The sequence below is a fragment of the Aedes albopictus genome, chromosome 3 (genome assembly GCF_035046485.1).
Source record: "Aedes albopictus strain Foshan chromosome 3, AalbF5, whole genome shotgun sequence".
NCBI classification, from domain to species: Eukaryota; Metazoa; Arthropoda; class Insecta; order Diptera; family Culicidae; genus Aedes; species Aedes albopictus.
The window spans coordinates 305,568,879-305,592,462 of NC_085138.1; the positions used below are offsets into that span (position 1 = coordinate 305,568,879).

The 23,584-nt window shown below is 43.6% G+C and overlaps 3 protein-coding genes across 3 annotated transcripts in view; 1 reads left to right on the top strand and 2 right to left on the bottom strand.

Moving 5' to 3' along the window:
• The window catches only part of LOC134284091 (uncharacterized), a 225,861-nt gene that overhangs the window by 76,006 nt on the left and 126,271 nt on the right, over positions 1–23,584 (top strand). The window lies entirely within an intron of this gene.
• Positions 1–23,584, bottom strand: part of LOC109413065 (protein rotatin homolog) — a 59,856-nt gene that overhangs the window by 20,695 nt on the left and 15,577 nt on the right. The gene's annotated exons all lie outside the window — the stretch shown is intronic.
• On the bottom strand, positions 443–1,679 carry LOC109418495 (uncharacterized). Its single transcript, XM_019692698.3, has 2 exons — positions 1,457–1,679; positions 443–1,394 (listed from the first exon to the last, which is right to left on the bottom strand). Exon 2 carries the CDS (start codon positions 1,371–1,373, stop codon positions 573–575), a length of 801 nt encoding a protein of 266 aa, XP_019548243.3. The 5' UTR covers positions 1,374–1,394; positions 1,457–1,679; the 3' UTR covers positions 443–572.

Below are 23,584 nucleotides of genomic sequence, written 5' to 3' on the forward strand. Positions count from 1 at the left end.
ATAGTTTTTCTATTTTAAGTATTTTTTGGTTCATATTATGATTTTTTAAATATTGCAGACTCAAAGAAGGGTCTTTAGTCTATCGTCTGAGCATGTTCTTCATGATATTATTTGTTTATTTGTATTTTTTATAACGATTAGAAATTTGATTTTTCTTAACTGCGCAAAGTTTGGTGCATACACGGTATTGACTAATTTGACGATTTTTTCAATTTGTTCATCATGAAGTACCTTTTTTCAAACACGATGAACTTTACTCTAACGGATTATGAAGTTGTTTGGACCAAATTCATCATAAAAGTAGTAAACGAGGGAGGGGTGCTCGTCTTGCCCCGGGTGGCCATCTTGCCCCTTAAGTATAGAATTAGCTCAGTGTTAAAATACAGGTTAATAAAAAAATCTTGCCTCGTCCTACCCTATAATTAACTTCAAATATTTAGAATCATCAGATACAAAAACGTTTATTTACCCAATCGAATTCACAGAACATACAGCGCAAATTAAAAAGAACAAAAATGTACAACATCTATCACTAATTTAACAATAGTCGGTCATAATAAAAAAAAATGATCTCAGTAAATTATCTTTGATCGTTTCCAATTGTAATCATCGTCGTCATTGTCTGTGGTCATCTTGACGGGCGCCCTCGAACCAGCGTCTACATCCATCATGTCTTTCTCCTGTGCAGCTTTTAGCTCGAAGCACCGTCGCGTGACGTGCCCCCGCTTGCCACAAAACCCACAGATCGAACCTGAATATTTATTTGCGCGACTATGAAGATTGTTTTCTCCGCCGATGTCCTCATAATATGTTCCTACAGCAGAGCTGCGCGGCACTACTCCAAGTCTCTCTTTGACGGGTCGTTTTTCGCTTTGGTCCATTACCGTCAGTTCCCACGTGGCTATGATCTTTTCCATCGATTTGAGCGTGAGATCATCTTCACAGAGGAGTCGCCGTTGCAGAACCTTATCCCGAATCCCAAATACGACACGATCGACGATCGCCGTCTCCTTAAAGTTTCCGAAACCGCAAACTTCGGACTGCAGTTTAACGGCATGGATGAAATCCTGCACTGTTTCCTTTGACTGTTGTACGCGGTTGTTAAATTTATACCGCAGGATGAAGTCGCATTCTTTGCGATCGTAACGATCTCGAAGTCGTTGAACTATTTCATCGTACGGAACCAGCTCCAAGTCTCGATTAGAGACCAACAGCTTCAACTCACTGAACATTGCAGCATCCAGCAGCGTTATGAGATATGCTTTCTTCATCTCGGCATCAGTTATTTTGACTGCATTGAAAAAGTAACCCAACCGCTCGGACCAATTCGTGAACGATGTTCCCTTTTGGTAGCGCTCGAAGATGGAGTCCATTTTCAAGGTTTCGAGTTTTCACTGTGGATCGTTGAATTTAGCTTGTTTTGATTTAATATTATTATATGTGAATGCCTACATACCAAATTTCGATGGCTTAGATAAAATATGGAAAGAAATATTTGATTTTAAGTTTATTTCCCGTTGAAACACTTCCAAATTTGTTCACGAATTGAAAAATTATATCACTTGAGCGGAAAACAGAACAAGGCCAATTGAACGTACTATTATTTTCTGTATGACATTGATGTACAACTATCGGTTGCACACACTGACTGATGCCACGTCAACAATAATGTCAAAAATGCCTATTGTTCGCATTCGCATTTTTCAACCACGTGCTTAGAAATTAAGGACAGACTTGTTAGAATCCCAAAATGGCCGCACAAATCTCTTCGTAAATAAAACCAGCGCACCTGATCTTCATATTTTAAGCTTATTACAAGTGAGCAAGAACAGAATAATAAAATACACTGTTGTTTGAAGCTTCTTGAGATTTGTGCGTATGAAGTTCTGATGCACTGTTCAAGCGGGATTTCAAGACGTTTGTCCTTAAATCAAACGTTGTGTGGCTTACAAAAAAAAAACACCCGTAGAATGCCAGCAATGTACCCGGGTACCCACAAAACTGAAATGATCATATCTTCGTGAAATTCCGACCGATCTTAGAAATTTTTAGCTCATTCAACTAAAAGTAGCTAATTATTGCAGACTACATCGCAAATTGAACTATCATACTTTTTCTGATACGCCTGAAAAGTGTGATAAAAGTGCAAATTTGCCTCGGACCGTCTCGACGCCTTCGGTGCACTTATTCCCTCCTCTATTTACAAGGAATAAGTGCACCGAAGACCTCAATACGATTCGACGTGGTCCTGTGCTGCAATCACACTTTGAAGGTTTGTGCACACTATTGTGTCAGTCCAATTTGGAACTGCAGTCAGCAATATCTATCGGAATAATATTCGGTTGAACCGGTCCGATCACCGTGGATGCCTTTACCGGGTCCATGTTTTTATACAAACAATGTACGGGATTTTCGGGAGGTTAGTAGCAATATTGGTATTAATCATCCTAAAATTGCTTCAACATATAGTATCTGAGCAGCCTGGGATCATAAAACGAGTTAACTTCGAAGCTGATTTCGGAACAGAATATCCGTGGGGCCATGGCAGGCCATGGACACTTTAAGGTACAACTAGCTTCAACAATGTACAGTAGTTTGGGACACGCTTGTATGGGAAAAATAACTCCTCGCTCCAGTCGACTTTTTAGATTCCATTTAGGTCCCATATGAACTGTACAAAATTTCAGCACAATCGGTGAAACTACAATTTAGCGCAAGCCGTTCAAAGTTTGCATAGGATTTACTATGGGAAAAGTGGCACTTTCAGATAAAAAATCCCAGAAGTCGCCCCTTGTCACCTTTTAATTCAAATCGATCAACGCTTCTTGCAGAAAAATGATTTATGAAACTTTTCTTCGAAGACCGCAAAACGATTAGATGCTTGTGGAAAAAGTAATTGATTTATTATTGATTAGTGATCCAATGAACGGCATTTTGTTTTGATTTATCAGCGAGTCAAGTACAAGACACTGAAGATGACCTTACAGTTGATGTCGAAACGTATCTGTCAAAGGATGCAAATTCTTAGTGGAATTCAAAGGAACAGTACTTAACGCGATTTTCTTTTTTACTGACAATTTTCTATTTTTCGAGTTTTCTAACTTGCGATATTATCGGATTAAAGATACGCGATTAGAGACCGAAGGCAACAGGCAAGACACACATAGACGGATATGGTTACATACAGGGGGTGGCCAAAATGTTTGGGATTGGCAACATTTTTTTCTCTCACAAAAAAGTTTAACATGCTATAACTTTTCATACAGTACATCAATAAATCTCAAATTTTGACTGATTGTCAACCTATTATATGTGCATCATTGGTACAAATTTGGGCTCGATTGATCAATGTTTCGCAAATTTAGAACCGTTCGGGCAAAACACTATTTTTTAGACAACTCATTTTTGAGCTGTCATATCTCGGAAACCAGTAAACCGAATTAAATGAAATTTTGAACGCGTAAACTAACAATATGTAAATGCTTCACAAACTATTAAAACATAGGTACTTTTTAAACGTTGGAAAAACTTATCATGGATTGACACTTTTTGGATTTTTATCGAAAAAATGTAGTATTTTTACATCAATGTCAATAAATTTTAGTCTTGATATCCAAAGATTTTCCACTTCTGTTCTCAAGTTATCTCTAATGAGATATATTAGAGCCTACACTCTGAAGAATTTTCACGTCTGATTCACGTGAAAAGATGGGTAATTTTCGTCCAACATATTTTTCACGTAGCCTTTGCCGGAATTTCAGGTAGCTGAGCATATTTGAGATTTGGCAATCGACGTGATGATTCAGGAAAATTCGACATGAATTTTACGCATCGTTTACGTGAAATGTGGGTGAGAGCTACTGGAATCTTAGGTAAATTTTACGTGAAACTATAGTTAGTTCTACGTAAATTTCACGTTATTTATACATAATTTTTGAATCAAAATAGAGCACCCGCACCAGCTTGCAACGTATTTAAAGAGGCAAAAGTTTTAAAATCCTCACAAAATGCAATGAAAAAAGCATAGATTTTACCCTACCGTAAAAATATCATTGCATAGGGATTTAAAAACTTGTCTCCTCAAATACGCTACAAGCTGGTACAAATATGCAACAATTTAAAAAAATCTTCATCAGTCTTTTAATTTGAATTAATAAATCTAGATTTTTAACTGTATTACAACAGTATATTTTATTACTGATCCTCCAAGATTGGATGATTTCAAACAAACCCAAGGATTGTGCCTCAAAATCTTCGTAGTCCAGCTTCTTAACACTCGCTGAATTGTTACCATCAGGGTACAAAACATTTATTCCAGCTTCTGAAATTATTGAAAAATGAAAAAGTCATTACTGCTTATTGCCTTGATGAACCAAATTACCTTTCAATACTTCCAGCAACTTTCTATTAGTCAGGAGTTTTTGCACCAACTTACTTCTCGGCGCCATATTGATTTTTTTTTCATACCGGAAATTTACGTAACTTTCGTTTCGCGGAGACTTCCAAGCCGAAAGTACACTAACACAAACGCATTAAAACGATTTACGTGAAGATACGGTGGATTTGACCAAACAGGGTGGTGCATACGACATGGTTATCGAGTGAAGGTTACCAATGTCACGTAACTTTTGAGGTTTTCAGAATAAGGATGAGCTACGTGATATTTCACGTAAATCGGACGTGAACATTATTTAGAGTGTATTTAAATTGAAGGAAGAACACATTTAGTAATTTTTGTGTGGTATTGTAAATTTGACTTATTTTCCTCTATATGGGTAAAAATTTCAACCCGGTATAAGTTAATTCGCTGTGAGAAAATATTACATTTTATAACGTCGTATTGAGTATCAATATATTGTTGATAAACGTTAAAAAAAAATATTCAATTCGGTTCAATGGTATCCGAGATATGACAGTTCAAAAATTAGTTGTCTAAATAATAGTGTTTTACCTGAGCGGTTCTAACTTCGCGAAAAAATAATCAATCAAGCCCAAATTTGTACCAATGATGCACATATAATAGGTTGACAAACAGTCAAAATTTGAGATTTTTTGATGCACTCTATGAAAAATTACAGCATGTTGATTTTTTTTTGTGGGAGATAAAAAGTTGCCTATCCCAAACATTTTGGCCATCCCCTGTACTTTTACTAAAGTTCAAAATTTTCCTTATTTTCATATATTCATGAAGACTTAAGGTAGATGAATTAATTAAATAAATAAAATAAAATAAAATAAAATAAAATAAAACATTTATAACCCCTTAAGCCTAAGGGGGCGCTCAACAAGCTTGAAGTTTGTATAGGAAAAATTGACCAAATGTATGCAGAAATCTTAAGTTTTCGAATTTTATCGCTAGGTGGCACTGTAAGTTCAATAATAAAACGCTTTTGTATTATTGCAGGTGACTATATGCCAAATAACTTTGTTCAAGGCCGCAAAGTGATGCGACGTATTTGAAAAAAGTTATACCTTATGCAAAATGAGGTGAAGTATTGAGATTTCATTATTGATATTATTCTTTTACATGTACTGGAAAAACAATAATGTTTTGCCTCACTTTACCTAAGGCCCTAGGGTATAACCTTTTACGCAGACGTCTGATCACTTTTCGGCTTTCAACAGAGTGCTTTGTCATATAGTCACCTACAATAATACCAAAGCCTTTTTATTATTGAAAGCTTACAGCGCCACCTAGCGACAACATCCGAAAACTTAAGATTTCTGCATACATTTGGCCCCATACAAACTTCAATCGATTTTGCTCAAACTTTGAACGTAGCTTCTGGGAGCCCAAAACAAATGGTTCAGGAGGTAAGACTTGACATCTTTCACTGGAAGCATTCAATGGAAAAGTAAACAGCTTTTACCCTATTACAAAGCATTTGAAAACGCGTCGTTTCGTGCGGGGAGACGATCGTTATATATTATGGTTCAATAGTTATTAGCGTTTTTGTTCAAAAAAATGCAATTAATTCAAAAGGCGATATTACGGGTTGAGGCAAACATAAAAAATGTCTTTTTCGGGCATTAAAAAGAAGAAATATTGTTATGAACCATATCAAAAAATTAAAAAGGTCTTATATTTCTATAACTCAAGAAAAAAAATAGTTGAAAAGTGCCTACTTTTTCTAGAACATCATCAATATCTTTTGAACGGAATGACGTAGCAACATACTCCACATGACAATGTGCATTTTTTGCAAGCTTTAATAGTGATTCTTTGACTACTTTGATGAGAAATATGAAACAAAAAATGTAAAGCGATAAAACAATTTGTTCTAGCGCCACCTTATGAAAACTACAGTTCATATCGAAACGTCAAACCGACTACAGCATATTTGCTATACGACGGTTACTTTTGATATTTTTTTTTGCGAAAAGTAAATCGGTAAATCCGCAAACCTGGGTAAGCACACGTCGGGAAGTGCTCCAGATGCCGCGAGTTCGAAAAGTGGTTCGAATGGACCGTCCTCCATAGTAATCCGGAGGAATTACGATAAAAACAAAATTCGCATAACCTCATCGCATACTGAGATAAATGCTATGGTTGATAAACAACTATTAACATCACCAGGAACGTCAGCGAAGCACTTCGCTAAATGATAACGGTGAGCATTCTCATGCTTCGGGTGCCGATCAACACGGTGGCCAAATGATTCCGCCCCAATCGCAATCCGAAGGCGATGTAAACAACCGCTACGAAGTGCATCCGAGTGTATCAACTGAAAACATCTTCGACGCCCTTATGAACGACGACGCAAACCACCACCAACAAAGTGAACAAGCTCGGCCAGGCACTAATGCTAATGTCGAATTCGTTTTTGAACCTGGGTTGGAACTGGATTGGCGGAAAATGTGTAAACAAACAAACGTCAAACAAACTCAAACAAACTTTAGTACAAGCGAAACCGAAGTCGGGTTGGGGTTGAAACTGTGATCTCATCCAGTTCCAACCCAGGTTGGAACTGAATCAAAAACGAAAACGACATTGATTCGGTGCCCACCGATATTTGTGTACAACTGGTCTGTAACGCAAATCAACAATCTGATGTCCTCTCCAGCGGTCAGTGTGAAGTCGTTTACACAGAAGGTAATCAAGTCCGGAATCCGCCTGCAAGTGAAGGAAAAAGTTGATTTCGACAAAGCGATTGGTGCTCTCAAATTAAGGAACGCAAAATTCTACACTCGTTCGGCTGTTCGAGTCCGTATGAAGTTGATCATCAATATTAACTTCTTTTCTCGATCAGCCTAGATAGCTGTGTAGTGTCGGTAGCGATTGTCTCAATTGGCTAAGAATAACACTACGGACCGCCTGTTCCGGTGGTAAGAATCCACCAACAGGTGACCCCTAATTCATGGTGTGATGCGGCTTTATGCTTACCGTGCCTAGGAATGAATGGCTAGGGGGGTCTAATAAAAACCTAACCGCTAACGGAGCCTGTGGAGTACCAGGGCGCCCTCCACAGTATGTAGCCCTTACTGCGCTAACCGGAGCAATGGTGCAGTGGACCTTGTGTTTCTCCGAGACAATCAGCTGCCCTTCTTTAGTCTCACTTGAGGCTAAATAAGGGCGGGATTATGAAGATGTTGTTAATTAGTTTAAATTTTCACCTATATGGTTTCGCATTATGCGATTTACACAGTGTATTCTGTGTATCCTCGCCTTTGGCGTTTTCCAATCGATACCGATTTGGTTTTATTGTTGCTGTTCTTTGTTGTGCTGCTGTTGCGAAGAGTTTAATCTTACCTAGTTTGGGTAGTGGCTACGGTTAGGATAGCTCAGATCAATCTTCAGCATAAAAGAACAGCAACGATCAATCTTTGCAGACTTATGCAAAATGGTACAGTCCAAGTGGCCTTGGTACAAGAACCTTACTTTCGTAAGGGAAATTTCTATCTAGGAAACCTTGTGAACCCGGTGTTTGCCACTTTCAGTAAACATGAAATGGCAAACTCGCGTGTCATGCCTCGAGCCTGTGTGCTTGTCAACAACGCAATAGTTGCTACACTCATCTCTGAACTAACCACCAGAGATGTATGTGCTATCACAATTGATGTATCTGTTGGAAACCTCAACAGGAAATACGTCTATTGTTCTGTGTATTTACCACATGATGAACCATCCCCTACGGATGCTTTCAAACAAGTCATCGCATACTGCACTTCAAAAGGCCTTCCGCTAATTGTTGGCAGTGATGCTAATGCTCACCATATCATCTGGGGCAGCTCAGACATTAACTTGAGAGGCTCCAGTTTGATGGAGTACTTAAGTAGTACAGATCTTGCATTACTTAACAAAGGCAACCGCCCAACCTTCATGGTATCTGCTAGAGAGGAAGTGTTAGATATAACGCTTTGCTCTAGCAGAATTAGTCACGAGCTGACCAATTGGCATGTGTCAGATGAAGAATCTTTATCTGACCATCGCTATATCTTTTTTGAACATTTAAATGTTACTTCGCAAACATTGCGTTTCAGGAATCCTCGGTCAACAAACTGGGATCTTTATACTGATTTGGTTGCAGCCAAATTTCATGGATATTCACCATCCATTGACACTCCAAGTGATTTAGATGATGCCGTTGATACTACAACGACCTTCATCATGGAAGCTTTTGAAGAAGCATGCCCTCTACGGTCTGTGAAGATCACAAGAGGAACCCCTTGGTGGAACTCTGATCTGGCGAAACTCAGGAAACAATGTAGAAAGAGCTGGAACAGACGACGTTCGGCTGGTTCGGAGGCTTTCAGGTCGGCTCGCAAGGCCTACAGGAAAGCTCTCCGGTCTGCTGAACGATCCGGCTGGAAAAACCTTTGTACAAATGTTTCCAGCTTGAGTGAAGTCAGTCGGTTAAACAAAATCCTTGCGAAATCTAAGGATTTCCGGGTGAACGAACTTCGTTTGCCAAATGGCGATCTGACTTCCTCTGATGAGGAAGTTCTGGAATGCTTATTCAGCACACACTTCCCTGGATGTGTGGATATTACATCTTCGGATGATCCTGATGTCTTTTCTTGTAGTTATGATTCTTTAGCTTCGGCTCGGAGTATTGTAACTATAGAATCGATTGAGTGGGCTCTTAATAGCTTTGCTCCTTTCAAATCTCCTGGGGCAGATGGGATTTATCCTATTTTGCTTCAGAAGGGATTTGATTATTTCAAACATGTTTTGAAAAAACTACTTGTTTGCAGTTTTGCTACAGGGTATATTCCCAAATCCTGGAGGGATATTACTGTAAAGTTTATTCCGAAAGTGGGTCGTGCGTCGTATGAAGAAGCAAAGAGTTTCAGACCTATCAGTTTGACCTCTTTTCTTCTGAAATGCTTAGAACGCATTGTGGATCATCATATCCGTGATGTTCATCTGGCCAACGTGCCTCTTCATGTGAACCAACATGCCTACCAATCTGGTAAGTCCACTGTGACTCTTTTACACAAGGTTGTTTACGATATCGAGAAAGCATTCGCTCAAAAGCAATCTTGTTTGGGTGTTTTCTTAGATATCGAGGGTGCCTTTGACAACGTGCCTTTCGATGCCATATTGGAAGCCGCACGGAGTCATGGTATATCTCCAATGATTTCCAATTGGATTCACCAAATGCTCAAAAACCGATATCTCTTCTCGACATTGCTAGACGGATTAGGAAATTGAGTGTTTGTGGATGCCCCCAAGGGGGAGTCTTATCACCGCTTTTGTGGAATCTCGTAGCAGATACGCTATTGAGGCAACTCAATAATAGCGGTTTTCCTACTTATGGTTTTGCCGACGACTACCTAACATTGTTAGTTGGTATGTGCATCAGCACCCTTTTCGACCTGATGCAAAACGCCCTTCAGGTAGTTGAGGGTTGGTGTCGCCAATATGGCCTTTCGGTTAATCCGAGTAAAACATCTATTGTTCTTTTCACGGAAAGGCGAAACCGTAATGGCGTTCGACCTTTGCGTCTCTTTGATTCTGAAATCGATGTGACTGAACAGGTAAAGTACGTTGGAGTCATTCTTGATTCCAAGCTTTCCTGGACACCTCACATTGAGTTCAGAATCAAGAAAGCTTGTATGGCCTTCGGGCAATGCCGGCGTACTTTTGGTACAACTTGGGGTCTAAAACCCAAGTATATCAAATGGATTTACACAACTGTGGTTCGGCCGATATTGGCTTATGGATGTCTTGTGTGGTGGCAAAAGGGTGAAGTGAGAACGGTCCAATCAAAATTAGGCCATCTCCAAAGGATGTGCTTAATGGCGATGTCTGGAGCGTTCTCTTCAACTCCTACGGCAGCGCTAGAAGTTCTCTTTGACGTTGCCCCACTACACATTCATCTCAAACAAGAAGCCCTTTCTTGCACTTACCGGTTACGGGTACTCGGTCTACTAGAGGAAACTCCTGTGAACCGCAGTTCAACACACACCTCGTTGTTTCCACTTTTGGTGAATTGGGACAAAATTGTCCTTGCTCCAAGTGATCTTACAATTGCTTGTAATTTTCCATATAGGACATTTTCCACGAAATTCCCTTCCCGGGAAGAGTGGACATCTGGTTATCTGGAAAGAAGTATTTCAGACGGCATCGTATGTTACACTGATGGCTCCCTTCTCGAAGGTCGAGCAGGTGCTGGTGTTTATTCTCGTGAGCTAAGACTGTATCAGTCTTATTCACTTGGTAGACACTGCACCGTTTTTCAGGCCGAAATCTTTGCTCTTATGTGCGGAGTGCAATCAGCACTTCAGCAGCACGTAATGGGCAAAGTAATATACTTCTGTTCAGATAGCCAGGCTGCTATTAAAGCACTTGCTTCGGCCAACTCCAGGTCGAAGATAGTTATCGCTTGTCGAACTCAAATCGAGGAGCTGAATTCAGCAAACGCTGTTCACCTTCTATGGGTACCTGGTCATTCTTCCATCGCTGGAAATGAATTGGCTGATGAGTTAGCTCGCTCTGGAGCATCACATGACTTCATTGGCCCTGAGCCAGCTATTCCGATATCGAAGTGTTGGATTAAGCTTCAGATTCACACCTGGGCTGTCACTCAACACAGACAATATTGGAATAGTTTGGAGTCATGTCGTCAAACCAAATTGTATAGTGCTGAGCCATCTCTACGGGTGGCGAAGTATCTAACTAATCTGTCTAAGCAGAATTGCAGCATGCTGGTCAAAGCATTGACTGGCCACTGCCGACTCAGCTATCACATGGCGAATATTCAGCAAGCTGATTCATTTGCCTGTGATAGCTGTGAATCCGATTATGGAACTTCGTATCATTTGATATGTAACTGTCCAGTTTTCGCGCAACTGCGTTTCCGAGTATTCGGTAAACACTTATTAAGTGAAACTGACTTCAGAAACCTGAATCTTCAGGATATTCTGTTGTTCTTAACCCGCTGTGGTAAAGAGCTATAGGCTCTCTTTCGCTTTATGCGTTATTACAGTGCCCTTTTCAGGGCGCTGTTTGAACCCATTGTGGTACGCTTGTGCGTTAGTACCCTCTTTCAGGGTATTTTTCCTATTTCCCTACCTGTCCCTATCCCCATCCAAATCCTTTTTCCTTCCTTTTCCCTCAGGTAGATGATGAAATAGGCTGTTATTTTGGCGATGGCACAAATGTCCCAAATGGAGGATAACGTGCCTCTGGAGCCGGCCTTCTGATACCTGATACCTGATACCTCTCCAGCGGTCAGTGTGAAGTCGTTTACACAGAAGGTAATCAAGTCCGGAATCCGCCTGCAAGTGAAGGAAAAAGTTGATTTCGACAAAGCGATTGGTGCTCTCAAATTAAGGAACGCAAAATTCTACACTCACGGAACGAGTGACGAGATGCCTATCAAAATTGTTCTAACCGGCCTTCCTGTCTTTGACTTAGGAGAGTTGAAAAGTGAGCTGCATGATAACGGTATTTCACCTTCTGAAGTGAAACTAGTACGCTCGACTTCGGATGGGGATCTCGCCTGGTATCTTCTTCTCTTCCCCAAAGGAGCAATCAAGCTACGTGATCTCCAAAAGACACACGCTCTTTTCAACGTGACCGTAACCTGGCGCTACTACTCCAAAAAGCAAGTTGACGCAGTTCAGTGTTTCCGTTGTCAACAATTCGGCCATGGCATGCGGCACTGCAATATGGAACCGAAATGTGTAAAATGCGGGGAACTTCACCTTTCCAATGAATGCCCCCTACCTTCACTAATCGGAGATGACCGCCAAGCCTCACGTTTGGAAATTCGTTGCGCTAATTGCAGTCAAAACCATACTGCAAATTTTAAGGGTTGCCCTTCTAGGAAGAACTTCATTCAGATGAATGAAGAGAAAAAAATGCGACGTCGTACTGCAACATCTACCGGTGCTTCGAAACCATTCGGAGCCACATACACTAGCCGCAATAGGAGGTTCGCGGATGTAGTCAAGGAGAACTCTGCTACTGATGCTGCTGTAGGTGGTGCTGCTGCTGCTGTTGGGGCTGTTAAACGTGTTGCTGCTGTTGTTGATCTAGCGGGGTCCGCTTCCGGTAACCAGAGCTGTGCAAATAACAGTTCGGATCTTTTCTCCCTTTCGGAGTTTTTGAGTTTAGCCAACGATCTTTTCACACGTCTGGCTACGTGTAAGACGAAGGCATCGCAATTTCTCGCTCTGTCTGAGCTGATGTTCAAATACGTTTTCAATGGATAGTTTGAACAGCATGCGCATCATGAACTGGAACAGTCGTTCCATCCGCAATAAAGAAGGTGAATTTTTCGACTTCATCGACAATCACAAAATCGATGTTGCTGTAGTCACAGAAACATGGTTACAGCCAAATAATTCCATATTCCACCCAAACTACTCTTGTGTTCGGTTGGATCGCTCTACTCAAGTTCCAAACCGAGGAGGCGGAGTTGCCATTTTCGTTCGGGAAGGAATTTCATTCAAACAAGCAGATGGCTTAAACACTACTACTATTGAGGCAATTCAAGTTACTCTCAACTTAGTGCGCACTCCTGTGCACATCATTGCAGCTTACTTCCCTGGGTCATCGAATCGTACGATCCTCAACAACTTTAAAAGAGACCTCAGGAAGATCACCAATTTTACGGAACCTTTTTTCGTTGTTGGTGATTTCAACTCTAAACATAGTCAGTGGCTTTGTTCGAGGAAAAATAAAGCAGGAGAAGTTCTTTTTCAAGAAAGTGAAAGCTCAAATTTCTTCGTACACCACCCCGACAGTTACACTCGCATATCCCCGGGCGGAAAACACTGCTCAGTATTAGACTTGGTGCTATCGAACAACCGCGTTAACATGACTGTACCCAAAACATGTCAAGAACTTTGTTCAGACCATTACCCTGTTGTGTTTACTGTCAACGCTGATAGCCCAATTGAAATCCATGTGCGTAGCTATAAAAACTACAATCGCGCTGACTGGAGCCGCTTTGCCAATTCCGTTAAAAGAAGGCTTGATCTAACAACAGAATTACTGAATAACCTGGACTCCACCGAAAAAATTGACGACAGCATCCATGCATTCGTTACAGCTTTGAATGCAGCCGAAGCAGAATCGGTTCCTGTTGTTAATATCACTAAGAAGAAACACGACCTCCCTCTCCAAACCAAGCTGTTGATTCGTTTAAGGAACGTTCGAAGAAGACAATTCTACAGGACGAGAGATCCTCTCATGAAGACGGTAGTTGATACACTTACCCTGAGGACTCGTGAGCAGTGCGCAGCCCATAGGTACAAGAATTTCGAACATACGATTCGAGATTTAACCCAAGGAAGCAACATTTTTTGGAAAATTAGCAGACACCTTCGATCTACAATTAAGTACCAACCCCCTCTGCGAGATGGAGATCGTCTCATGGTCTCTAATAAGGAAAAGGCCAACACACTGGCGACCAACTTTGCTCGTGCTCATAACAACATTCTTCGGAGTGACCAAAGAACAGTCGAGGAAGTGAATCACACGATGGAGGTACTTGCTGATTCCAACGAGATGAACCTTGACCCTTCCACCCTAGCAAAACCTACAGAGATCAAGGAAATCATCAAGCGCCTTAAAAGCAAGAAATCACCGGGTCAGGATGGAATCCGTAATGCGTTGCTTAAACACCTACCCCGAAAGGGTCTGGTCTACCTAATTAAAATTTTCAATGGATGCATTAGACTGATGTATTTTCCCTCTATGTGGAAACATGCAATAGTAGTGGCCATTCCTAAGCCCAAAAAAGATGTTACGCTGCCTACCAACTACCGCCCCATCAGCCTGCTTAGCAGCCTTAGCAAAGTGCTTGAACGGATCATCCTCAATCGGTTGAATCGGCATTTGGATACCAATGCAGTGATTCCGAATGAACAATTTGGATTTAAAGCTGGCCACTCTACTAATCATCAACTAACTCGAATAAGGAAAATAGTGAAGGAAGGATTTGTTACCAAAAAATCGACTGGAATGATTATGCTAGATGTGGAAAAAGCTTATGATTCTGTTTGGCAGGAAGCAATAATCTACAAACTACATAGAAGCAACTGTCCGCTGTACATAGTGAAGTTGATACAATCATTCCTTCTCGAGCGAACATTTCAAGTGTCAGTCAACGAGTGTAGGTCAGAAAAGTTCGACATTCCATGCGGCGTCCCCCAGGGATCAGTTTTAAGCCCTACGCTCTACAACGTTTTCACCAGTGACGTCCTTATGGTTGACGGAGTTACTTACGCATTTTTCGCGGATGATACGGCGTTCCTGGTTTCTGACGTCGATCCGAGAATCATCAGCTGCAAACTTCAACATGCGCAGAACAAACTAGAGGAATTCCAGCAGAAGTGGCGTATTAAGACGAATGCTGCAAAGACCCAGGCAATCTTCTTCACGCGAAAGAGAGCTCCAAGACACCTACCAGCAACTGAACTCAGCGTAAATGGAATCAGGATTCCATGGAAAAATGAAGCTTGCTACTTGGGGTTAACCATGGATGATAAACTATTGTTCGACAAGCACATCAATAGTAGCATCAACAAAGTCAACGGTTTGACACGGTCAATGTATTCGTTGATCAATCGCAGATCATCCCTCCAATTGGCGAACAAACTACTTCTTTACAAGTGTGTGTTCAGGCCAGTCCTCACCTACGGCTGCCCAGTGTGGCAAAGTTGTGCTCTGTCCCATCTAAGACGCCTCCAGGTTAAGCAGAACAAGCTATTAAAGATGATCTTCGATTTGCATCCCTGGTTTCCAACAGATGAACTTCACCAAATTGCTGAAACAGAAACTATCATTGAATTTGTTCAAAAGGCAACAAACAGGTTCAAAACATCTTGTGAGATGTCCACAAATCCACTAATCGTGAACATTTTTCCATAAAAGCTGTGATATTTTAGTATAGATTAGGTTAAGCTTAGTTAAGTTATTCGAAGGTTTTTGCTGAATAATTTTTCCCTTCCATTGTTCAAATTTACTGTTCAACCATAATTTCTCCATAGGGACTTACTGATTCATTCGCAGCTGAAAGTGTTACAAATCTCTGCCAAACCTAACAAAATTGTAAAAGCCATGATTTCTGATAAATAAATAAATAAATAAATAAATGCAAAAAAAAAATATATGAAAACTATGGGAAAATGCTCCAAATTTGGTCAAAACAGTTTTTACCCTTTTTAGGCACAGGCCCCCTCTTGCATCCCGCTCTTTCTCGCGTTTGTTTAGGAGAGTGAGTAAGAAAAAAGAAAAAGCTAGCTACGCCAATGTGTGTGTGTGTGTGTGTGTGTGTGTGTGTGTGTTTTTTTTTTTTTTTTTTTTTTTTCCTCCCTACCACTCTCAGCAGAGAAAACCGATTGGAAAAACTCTGCTACTTGCCTCGATCCCCCTGGTACCACTGACGCGACTGCTTCAGGGGGGGCAATGCGCTCATGCGCTCTCCTTCTTCTGTGCTCATGCACATTTCTTCGCATTTTAATTTGTTATTCTAATCATTTTTGTGTTCGTACCTAACCTATCGCCATTCAGCGACACAGTTGGTACAAACATACACCAAATTTGTTATTCTAGATGCTGCTAACTTGCTCCGAACAGTGCTCTTTCGGTGCCACTCCACTTTTTCGTCCAGCTTTTCGCACACGACCCGGATAGTCCCCGACGGTGGATCTACCCTATCCGACGAAGAGTTCCCCGACACTGAAACTTCTTCCGTTCCCGATACTTCCCAGGCTGGTGCCAAGGTCGGTCCTGCGATTCCGGTTGGAGACTGGCTTCCGGTTCACAGGCGCCCCGACGACCAAGCTCCGGTGCTTTTTCGCGGATTACTCGGTCTAGTCCCCGGCGGTGGACGGACCTAGCCTACTCCGACAGAGAAAGTCCCCGACGGTGGAAGTTCTCTCGACACCGATGTTTTCATTCCGACCAGTATGGTGCCAAAGTCGGCCCGGCGATTCCGGTTGGTGGAAGACTTCCGGTTCACCGGCGCTCTGACGACCAAAACCGGTGCCACGTTACGGACGACTCAGTCATGTCCCCGGCGGTGGATCATGCCTACCCGGATCGCGGTCCTGCGCTCTCTGGTCTTCGCGCCACTTCCTTTGCAGCGCGCACAGCATCCCCGTTACTGCTCTGTCGACAGCGTTCCACGTGTCTTCGTGGCGACACATCTCCTCGGCAATGTTGTCGACCGTCAGGCCGCGCATATCCCTGCGCATCTCCGAGAACCTAGGGCATTCGAAGACGACGTGCGCCGGTGTTTCCTCCACGTTCACACACTCCGGACACAGAGGGGAAGACGCGTGACCGAATCGAAACAGGTACTTCCGGAAACAGCCATGCCCGGACAGAAACTGCGTCAGATGGAAGTTCACCTCCCCATGCTTCCTGTTCACCCACGCCGACACATTTGGGATCAGTCGATGGGTCCACCTTCCGTTCGCCGCATTGTCCCACTCTTGTTGTCACTTCGCCAGCGAGTCAATTCTAGCAGCTGCTCTCGTATTCCTTGCGTTACTCCGCCGATAGCACTCGACGTCTTCCTCTAGGGTGATACAGATGGGCATCATCCCAGCGATAACGCATACAGCCTCCGACGAGATTGTTCTGTAGGCACTCGCGACTCTCATAGCCATGAGCCGGAACACACTGCCCAGCTTTCCACGGTTTCTCTTCGTTTTTAGCGCCGGAGCCCAGGCTGGCACTCCATACCTAAGTATTGAGGTTGCAACATTTGCCAAGAGGCGCCTCCTACTGCTTCTTGGACCGCCCGCGTTTGGCATAATCCTCGCTACTGTGTTAACCGCCTTCGCCGCCTTTTCGCAGGCGTAGTCAACGTGCGCGTTAAAGTTTAAGCGGTCATCGACCATCACGCCCAGGTGCTTCAAAGCGCGCTGCGATGAAATTATCTCCTCTCCGATCGTGATCTCCAACCTTTGCACTGCTTTGCGGTTACTGACTACGAGCACTTCTGTCTTGTGATGGGCTATCTGCAGCTTCACTCCATTCATCCATCTTTCGACTGTGTCGATTGCCTCCGATACCAGCACTTCGACTTCATCGATTGATTCGCCAGATACCGCTAAGACAACGTCGTCTGCGAACCCTACGATAATGACACCTGCCGGAAGCTTCAGTGTTAACACACCATTGTACATTGCGTTCCACACGCTAAGGTCAGTTTACCTATTTTTCTAAAATATGGGTAAATTTTACTCAAATTTGCGTAAACTTCACGCAAATATGGGTAAATAAAACTCATATTTTGCAAAAGTGCACATTCGCATTTATGGGTAATATTTACCCATATTTGGGTTACAATCAGGTACACATTACCCATATTTGAGTATTTTTTACCTATATTTGAGTATCATTTACGCATATTTGCGAATGTGCACTTTTTGAAAAAAAGGTAAACTGACCTTAGCGTGCAGAGCGTTGGGCCAAGTATTGACCCCTGTGGAACACCTGCTGTCACTCTAAACGACCTCTGCCCTACGTTGGTTTCGTACACAAGGACTCTATTCTGGAAATAGTTCTTTAGAATCCTACACAGATAGTCGGGGACCCGCATATTATGCAGGGCTACGGCGATAGCTTCCCAACTGGCGCTGTTAAACGCGTTTTTAACGTCTATCGTTACCACGGCGCAGTAGCGATCTCCTCTCCGCTTTTGTAAGGATGCCCTTTCCGCCATCTCAACGACGGTCCGAATTGCGTCAACCGTCGATTTTCCCTTGCGGAAGCCGAACTGCATCGTGGACAGCCCTCTCACACTGTGTGTGTGTGTGTGTGTGTGTGTGTGTGTGTGTGTGTGTGTGTGTGTGTGTGTGTGTGTGTGTGTGTGTGTGTGTGTGTGTGTGTGTGTGTGTGTGTGTGTGTGTGTGTGTGTGTGTGTGTGTGTGTGTGTGTGTGTGTGTGTGTGTGTGTGTGTGTGTGTGTGTGTGTGTGTGTGTGTGTGTGTGTGTGTGTGTGTGTGTGTGTGTGTGTGTGTGTGTGTGTGTGTGTGTGTGTGTGTGTGTGTGTGTGTGTGTGTGTGTGTGTGTGTGTGTGTGTGTGTGTGTGTGTGTGTGTGTGTGTGTGTGTGTGTGTGTGTGTGTGTGTGTGTGTGTGTGTGTGTGTGTGTGTGTGTGTGTGTGTGTGTGTGTGTGTGTGTGTGTGTATCAGGTATCAGGTATCAGGTATCAGAACATTGGCTCAGGCAGCACGTTCTCCAGCAAAATGGGAGATTTGTGCCTCGCACGTCATTGCCGATCATCATTTACCCGAGGGGAGAAGGGATTGGAAAAGGGAAGGGGGAGTAGGAAAAGGATGATTAGATTCTTACAAACACTTCCGAAGAATTGCTTGTTAGAATAAATATACACGCGTGTAAAAGATTTAACCAGAATATCCAAAGATGAAATTCGAGTTAAATCCTAACAACAGTACAATTCATTCCTGCACCCCCGAAGGGATACTGAAAATGATTAATAATCAACTCTCATACTCTATAAGGGGTGATACTCACATCGTAAGTACTGTGTAAAAAGATAGGCCAAGAAACGGTCAAGAAACGATTTTCTGTCGAAATTTCTTGAGCGGTACTCAGCTGAAACGGAAAAATCGACGAACTTGATGATCAATGATGATGGTGACAAGGGTGGTGATGATTGTGTCGATCAAGCCAGCTGTCAATTTTTCTTTTGGGAAAAATACCCTGACCAATAGGGCACTGCATTGTTTTGATTTTGTATGGGATTTTGACGTTTCTTGGCCTTGTTGTTTACAAAATTCCTATGAGAGGGAAAGAGAAAGAGATAATTTCGTGCACTGCCCTATTATTCCGCCAGGAAAAGTGACGTTTCTCGTGCTGTTCGGGTTCTGTGCGAGGTGCGAGATGTAAACAACATAGAGCGGCTGCTGGGACTGGTATTGTGTGAATTTAGATAAAGTTCCTGCTGGAATCGAGGCCGGATTCTAATGCCTACATTTCTATGGAACCACATCACCGGAACACTGCGGTTAGCTGTTGCTAGAATGGACCACTGGATGAGACGCCGGAACTTGTTACAAATCATACAAATTGAGTGTCGCGAGCAACCATTTTCAAAATGAAGTGGTGTTGATTAGTGATTAGTACGGGAATTGATTGATTGATTGATTTGTCTTTATTAGAGAGACTTTCAGCCCTAGTACGGGAATTCCTCCGGGAGCTCTTTCTGGCAAACCTCCAAGAGTTCCTCAGGAGTTTCTTTCTGGAATTCTTCCTGATTTTTTTTTTCCGGAAGCTGTTGTGAATTCCTAGCAATTCCTTCAAATATTTCCAGCAGTTTTGGAATTCGCCTAAAAGTTCTTTCTGAAATTTCGTCCTTATTTTTCTTCTAGGATTTCAAAACCAGTATTTCAGTTTGCGATTTTTCCAAGATTTCTATCTGTGATTCCCCAAAAAAAACCTCAGGAAATTCCTCCTGAAATTCGATTTCACCACGAATTCTTGAGAGGATTCCTCCAGAGATTCTTCCAAGAATTCCTCCAAAAATTCATCCTGGAATTCCTCCGGGCATTCTTCCAGGAATGCCTCCGGAGATTCTTTCTGGAATTCCTCCACGAACTCCTCCAGAGATTGCTTCAGGAATTCCTCAAGGGATTCCACCAGGAATTCCTCCAGGGATTCTTCCAAGAATTTCTCCAGGGATTTCTTCAGGGATTCCTCCGGGAATTCCTCCAGAAATTCATCCATAGATTCCTCCAGGAATTCCTCTGAAAATTCTTCCAAGAATTCCTCCGGGCATTCTTCCAATAATTTCTCCTGAGATTCCTCCGGGCATTCTTCCAAGAATTCCTCCGGGGAATTCCTCGGGGATTCCTACTGAAATTCCTTCAGGGTTATCTCCAAGAATTCCTTTCGGGGATTCCCGTAGAAGTTCCCATGTGGGTTTCTCCAGGAATTCCTTCGGAGATTCCTCCAGGAATTCCTTCGGGGATTCCTCCAGAAATTCCTTCGTGACTCCTCCAGGAATTCCTTCGGGGAATCCTCCAGGAATTCCTTCGGGGAATTTCTCCAGGAATTCCTTCGGGGATTCATGCAGAAATTCCTTCGGGGGTTCCTTCAGGAATCCCTTCAGGGATTCCTCCGGGAATTCGTTCAGGAATTCCTCCTGGAATTCCTCCAGCAATTCCTCCCAGATTCCAGGATTCCTTCAGGAATTCTTTCGGGGATTCCTTCGGGGATTCCTCCAGGAATTCCTTCGGGGATTCCTCCAGGAATTCCTTCGGGGATTCCTCCTGGAATTCTTCCAGCAATTCCTCCAGGATTCCTCCCAGATTCCAGGATTCCTTCAGGAATTCTTTCGGGGATTCCTCCAGGAATTCCTTCGGGGATTCCTCCAGGAATTCCTTCGGGGATTCCTCCAGGAATTCCTTCGGGGATTCCTCCAGGAATTCCTTCGGGGATTCCTCCAGGAATTCCTTCGGGGATTCCTCCAGGAATTCCTTCGGGGATTCCTCCAGTAATTCCTTCGGGGATTCCTCCAGGAATTCCTTCGGGGATTTCTCCAGGAATTCCTTCGCGGATTCCTCCAGGAATTCCTTCGGGGATTCCTCCAGGAATTCCTTCGGGGATTCCTCCAGGAATTCCTTCAGGGATTCCTCCAGGAATTCCTTCGGGGGTTCCTTCAAGAATCCCTTCAGGGATTCCTCCGGGAATTCGTTCAGGAATTCCTCCTGGAATTCTTCCAGCAATTCCTCCAGGATTCCTCCCAGATTCCAGAATTCCTTCAGGAATTCTTTCGGGGATTCCTTCGGGGATTCCTTCAGGAATTCCTTCGGGGATTCCTCCAGGGATTCCTCCGGGAGTTCGTTCAGGAATTCCTCCTGGAATTCTTCCAGCAATTCCTCCAGGATTTCTCCCAGATTCCAGGATTCCTTCAGGAATTCTTTCGGGGATTCCTCCAGGAATTCCTTCAGGGATTCCACCAGGAATTCCTTCGAGGATTCCTCCAGGAATTCCTTCGGGGATTCCTCCAGAAATTCCTTCAGGGATTCCTCCAGAAATTCCTTCGGGGATTCCTCCAGGAATTCCTTCGGGGATTCCTCCAGGAATTCCTTCGGGGATTCCTCCAGGAATTCCTTCGGGGATTCCTCCAGGAATTCCTTCGGGGATTCCTCCAGGAATTCCTTCGGGGATTCCTCCAGGAATTCCTTCGGGGATTCCTCCAGGAATTCCTTCGGGGATTCCTCCAGTAATTCCTTCGGGGATTCCTCCAGGAATTCCTTCGGGGATTTCTCCAGGAATTCCTTCGCGGATTCCTCCAGGAATTCCTTCGGGGATTCCTCCAGGAATTCCTTCGGGGATTCCTCCAGGAATTCCTTCAGGGATTCCTCCAGGAATTCCTTCGGGGGTTCCTTCAAGAATCCCTTCAGGGATTCCTCCGGGAATTCGTTCAGGAATTCCTCCTGGAATTCTTCCAGCAATTCCTCCAGGATTCCTCCCAGATTCCAGAATTCCTTCAGGAATTCTTTCGGGGATTCCTTCGGGGATTCCTTCAGGAATTCCTTCGGGGATTCCTCCAGGGATTCCTCCGGGAGTTCGTTCAGGAATTCCTCCTGGAATTCTTCCAGCAATTCCTCCAGGATTTCTCCCAGATTCCAGGATTCCTTCAGGAATTCTTTCGGGGATTCCTCCAGGAATTCCTTCAGGGATTCCACCAGGAATTCCTTCGAGGATTCCTCCAGGAATTCCTTCGGGGATTCCTCCAGAAATTCCTTCGGGGATTCCTCCAGAAATTCCTTCGGGGATTCCTCCAGGAATTCCTTCGGGGATTCCTCCAGGAATTCCTTCGGGGATTCCTCCAGGAATTCCTTCGGGGATTCCTCCAGGAATTCCTTCGGGGACTCCTCCAAGAATTCCTTCAGAATTCCTCCAGGAAATCCTCCAGGAATTCCTTCGGGAATGCCTCCAGGAATTTCTTCGGGAATTCCTCCAGGAATTCCTTCGGGGATTCCTCCAGGAATTCCTTCGGGGATTCCTCCAGGAATTCCTTCGGGGATTCTTCCAGGAATTCCTTCGGGGATTCCTCCAGGAATTCTTTCGGGGATTCCTCCAGGAATTCCTTCGGGGATTCCTCCAGGAATTCCTTCGGGGATTCCTCCAGGAATTCCTTCGGGGATTCCTCCAGGAATTCCTTCGGGGATTCCTCCAGGAATTCCTTCGGGGATTCCTCCAGGAATTCCTTCGGGGATTCCTCCAGGAATCCCTTCGGGGATTCCTCCAGGAATTCCTTCGGGGATTCCTTTAGGAATTCCTTCGGGGATTCCTCCAGGAATTCCTTCGGGGATTCCTCCAGGAATTCCTTCGGGGATTCCTCCAGGAATTCCTTCGGGGATTCCTCCAGGAATTCCTTCGGGGATTCCTCCAGGAATTCCTTCGGGGCTTCCTCCAGGAATTCCTTAGGGGATTCCTTCAGGAATTCCTTCGGGGATTCCTCCAGGAATTCCTTCGGGGATTCCTCCAAGAATTCCTTCGGAGATTCCTCCAGGAATTCCTTCGGAGATTCCTCCAGGAATTCCTTCGGGGATTCCTCCAGGATTTCCTTCGTTGATTCCTCCAGGAATTCCTTCAGGGATTCCTCCAGGAATTCCTTCGGAGATTCCTCCAGGAATTCCTTCGGAGATTCCTCCAGGAATTCCTTCGGAGATTCCTCCAGGAATTCCTTCGGGGATTCCTCCAGGAATTCCTTCGGGGATTCCTTCAGGAATTCCTTCGGGGATTCCTCCAGGAATTCCTTCGCGGATTCCTCCAGGAATTCCTTCGGGGATTCCTCCAGGAATTCCTTCAGAATTCCTCCAGGAATTCCTTCGGGGATTCCTCCAGGAATTCCTTCAGGAATTCATCCAGGAATTCCTTCAGGAATTCATCCAGGAATTCCTTCAGGAATTCCTCCAGGAATTCCTTCGGGGATTCCTCCAGGAATTCCTTCGGGAATTCCTCCAGCAATTCCTTCGGGAATTCCTCCAGGAATTCCTCCATGAATTCCTTCGGGGATTCCTCCAGGAATTCCTTAGGGGATTCCTCCAGGAATTCCTTCGGAGATTCCTCCAGGAATTCCTTCGGGGATTCCTCCAGGAATTCCTTCGGGGATTCCTCCAGGATTTCTTTCGGGGATT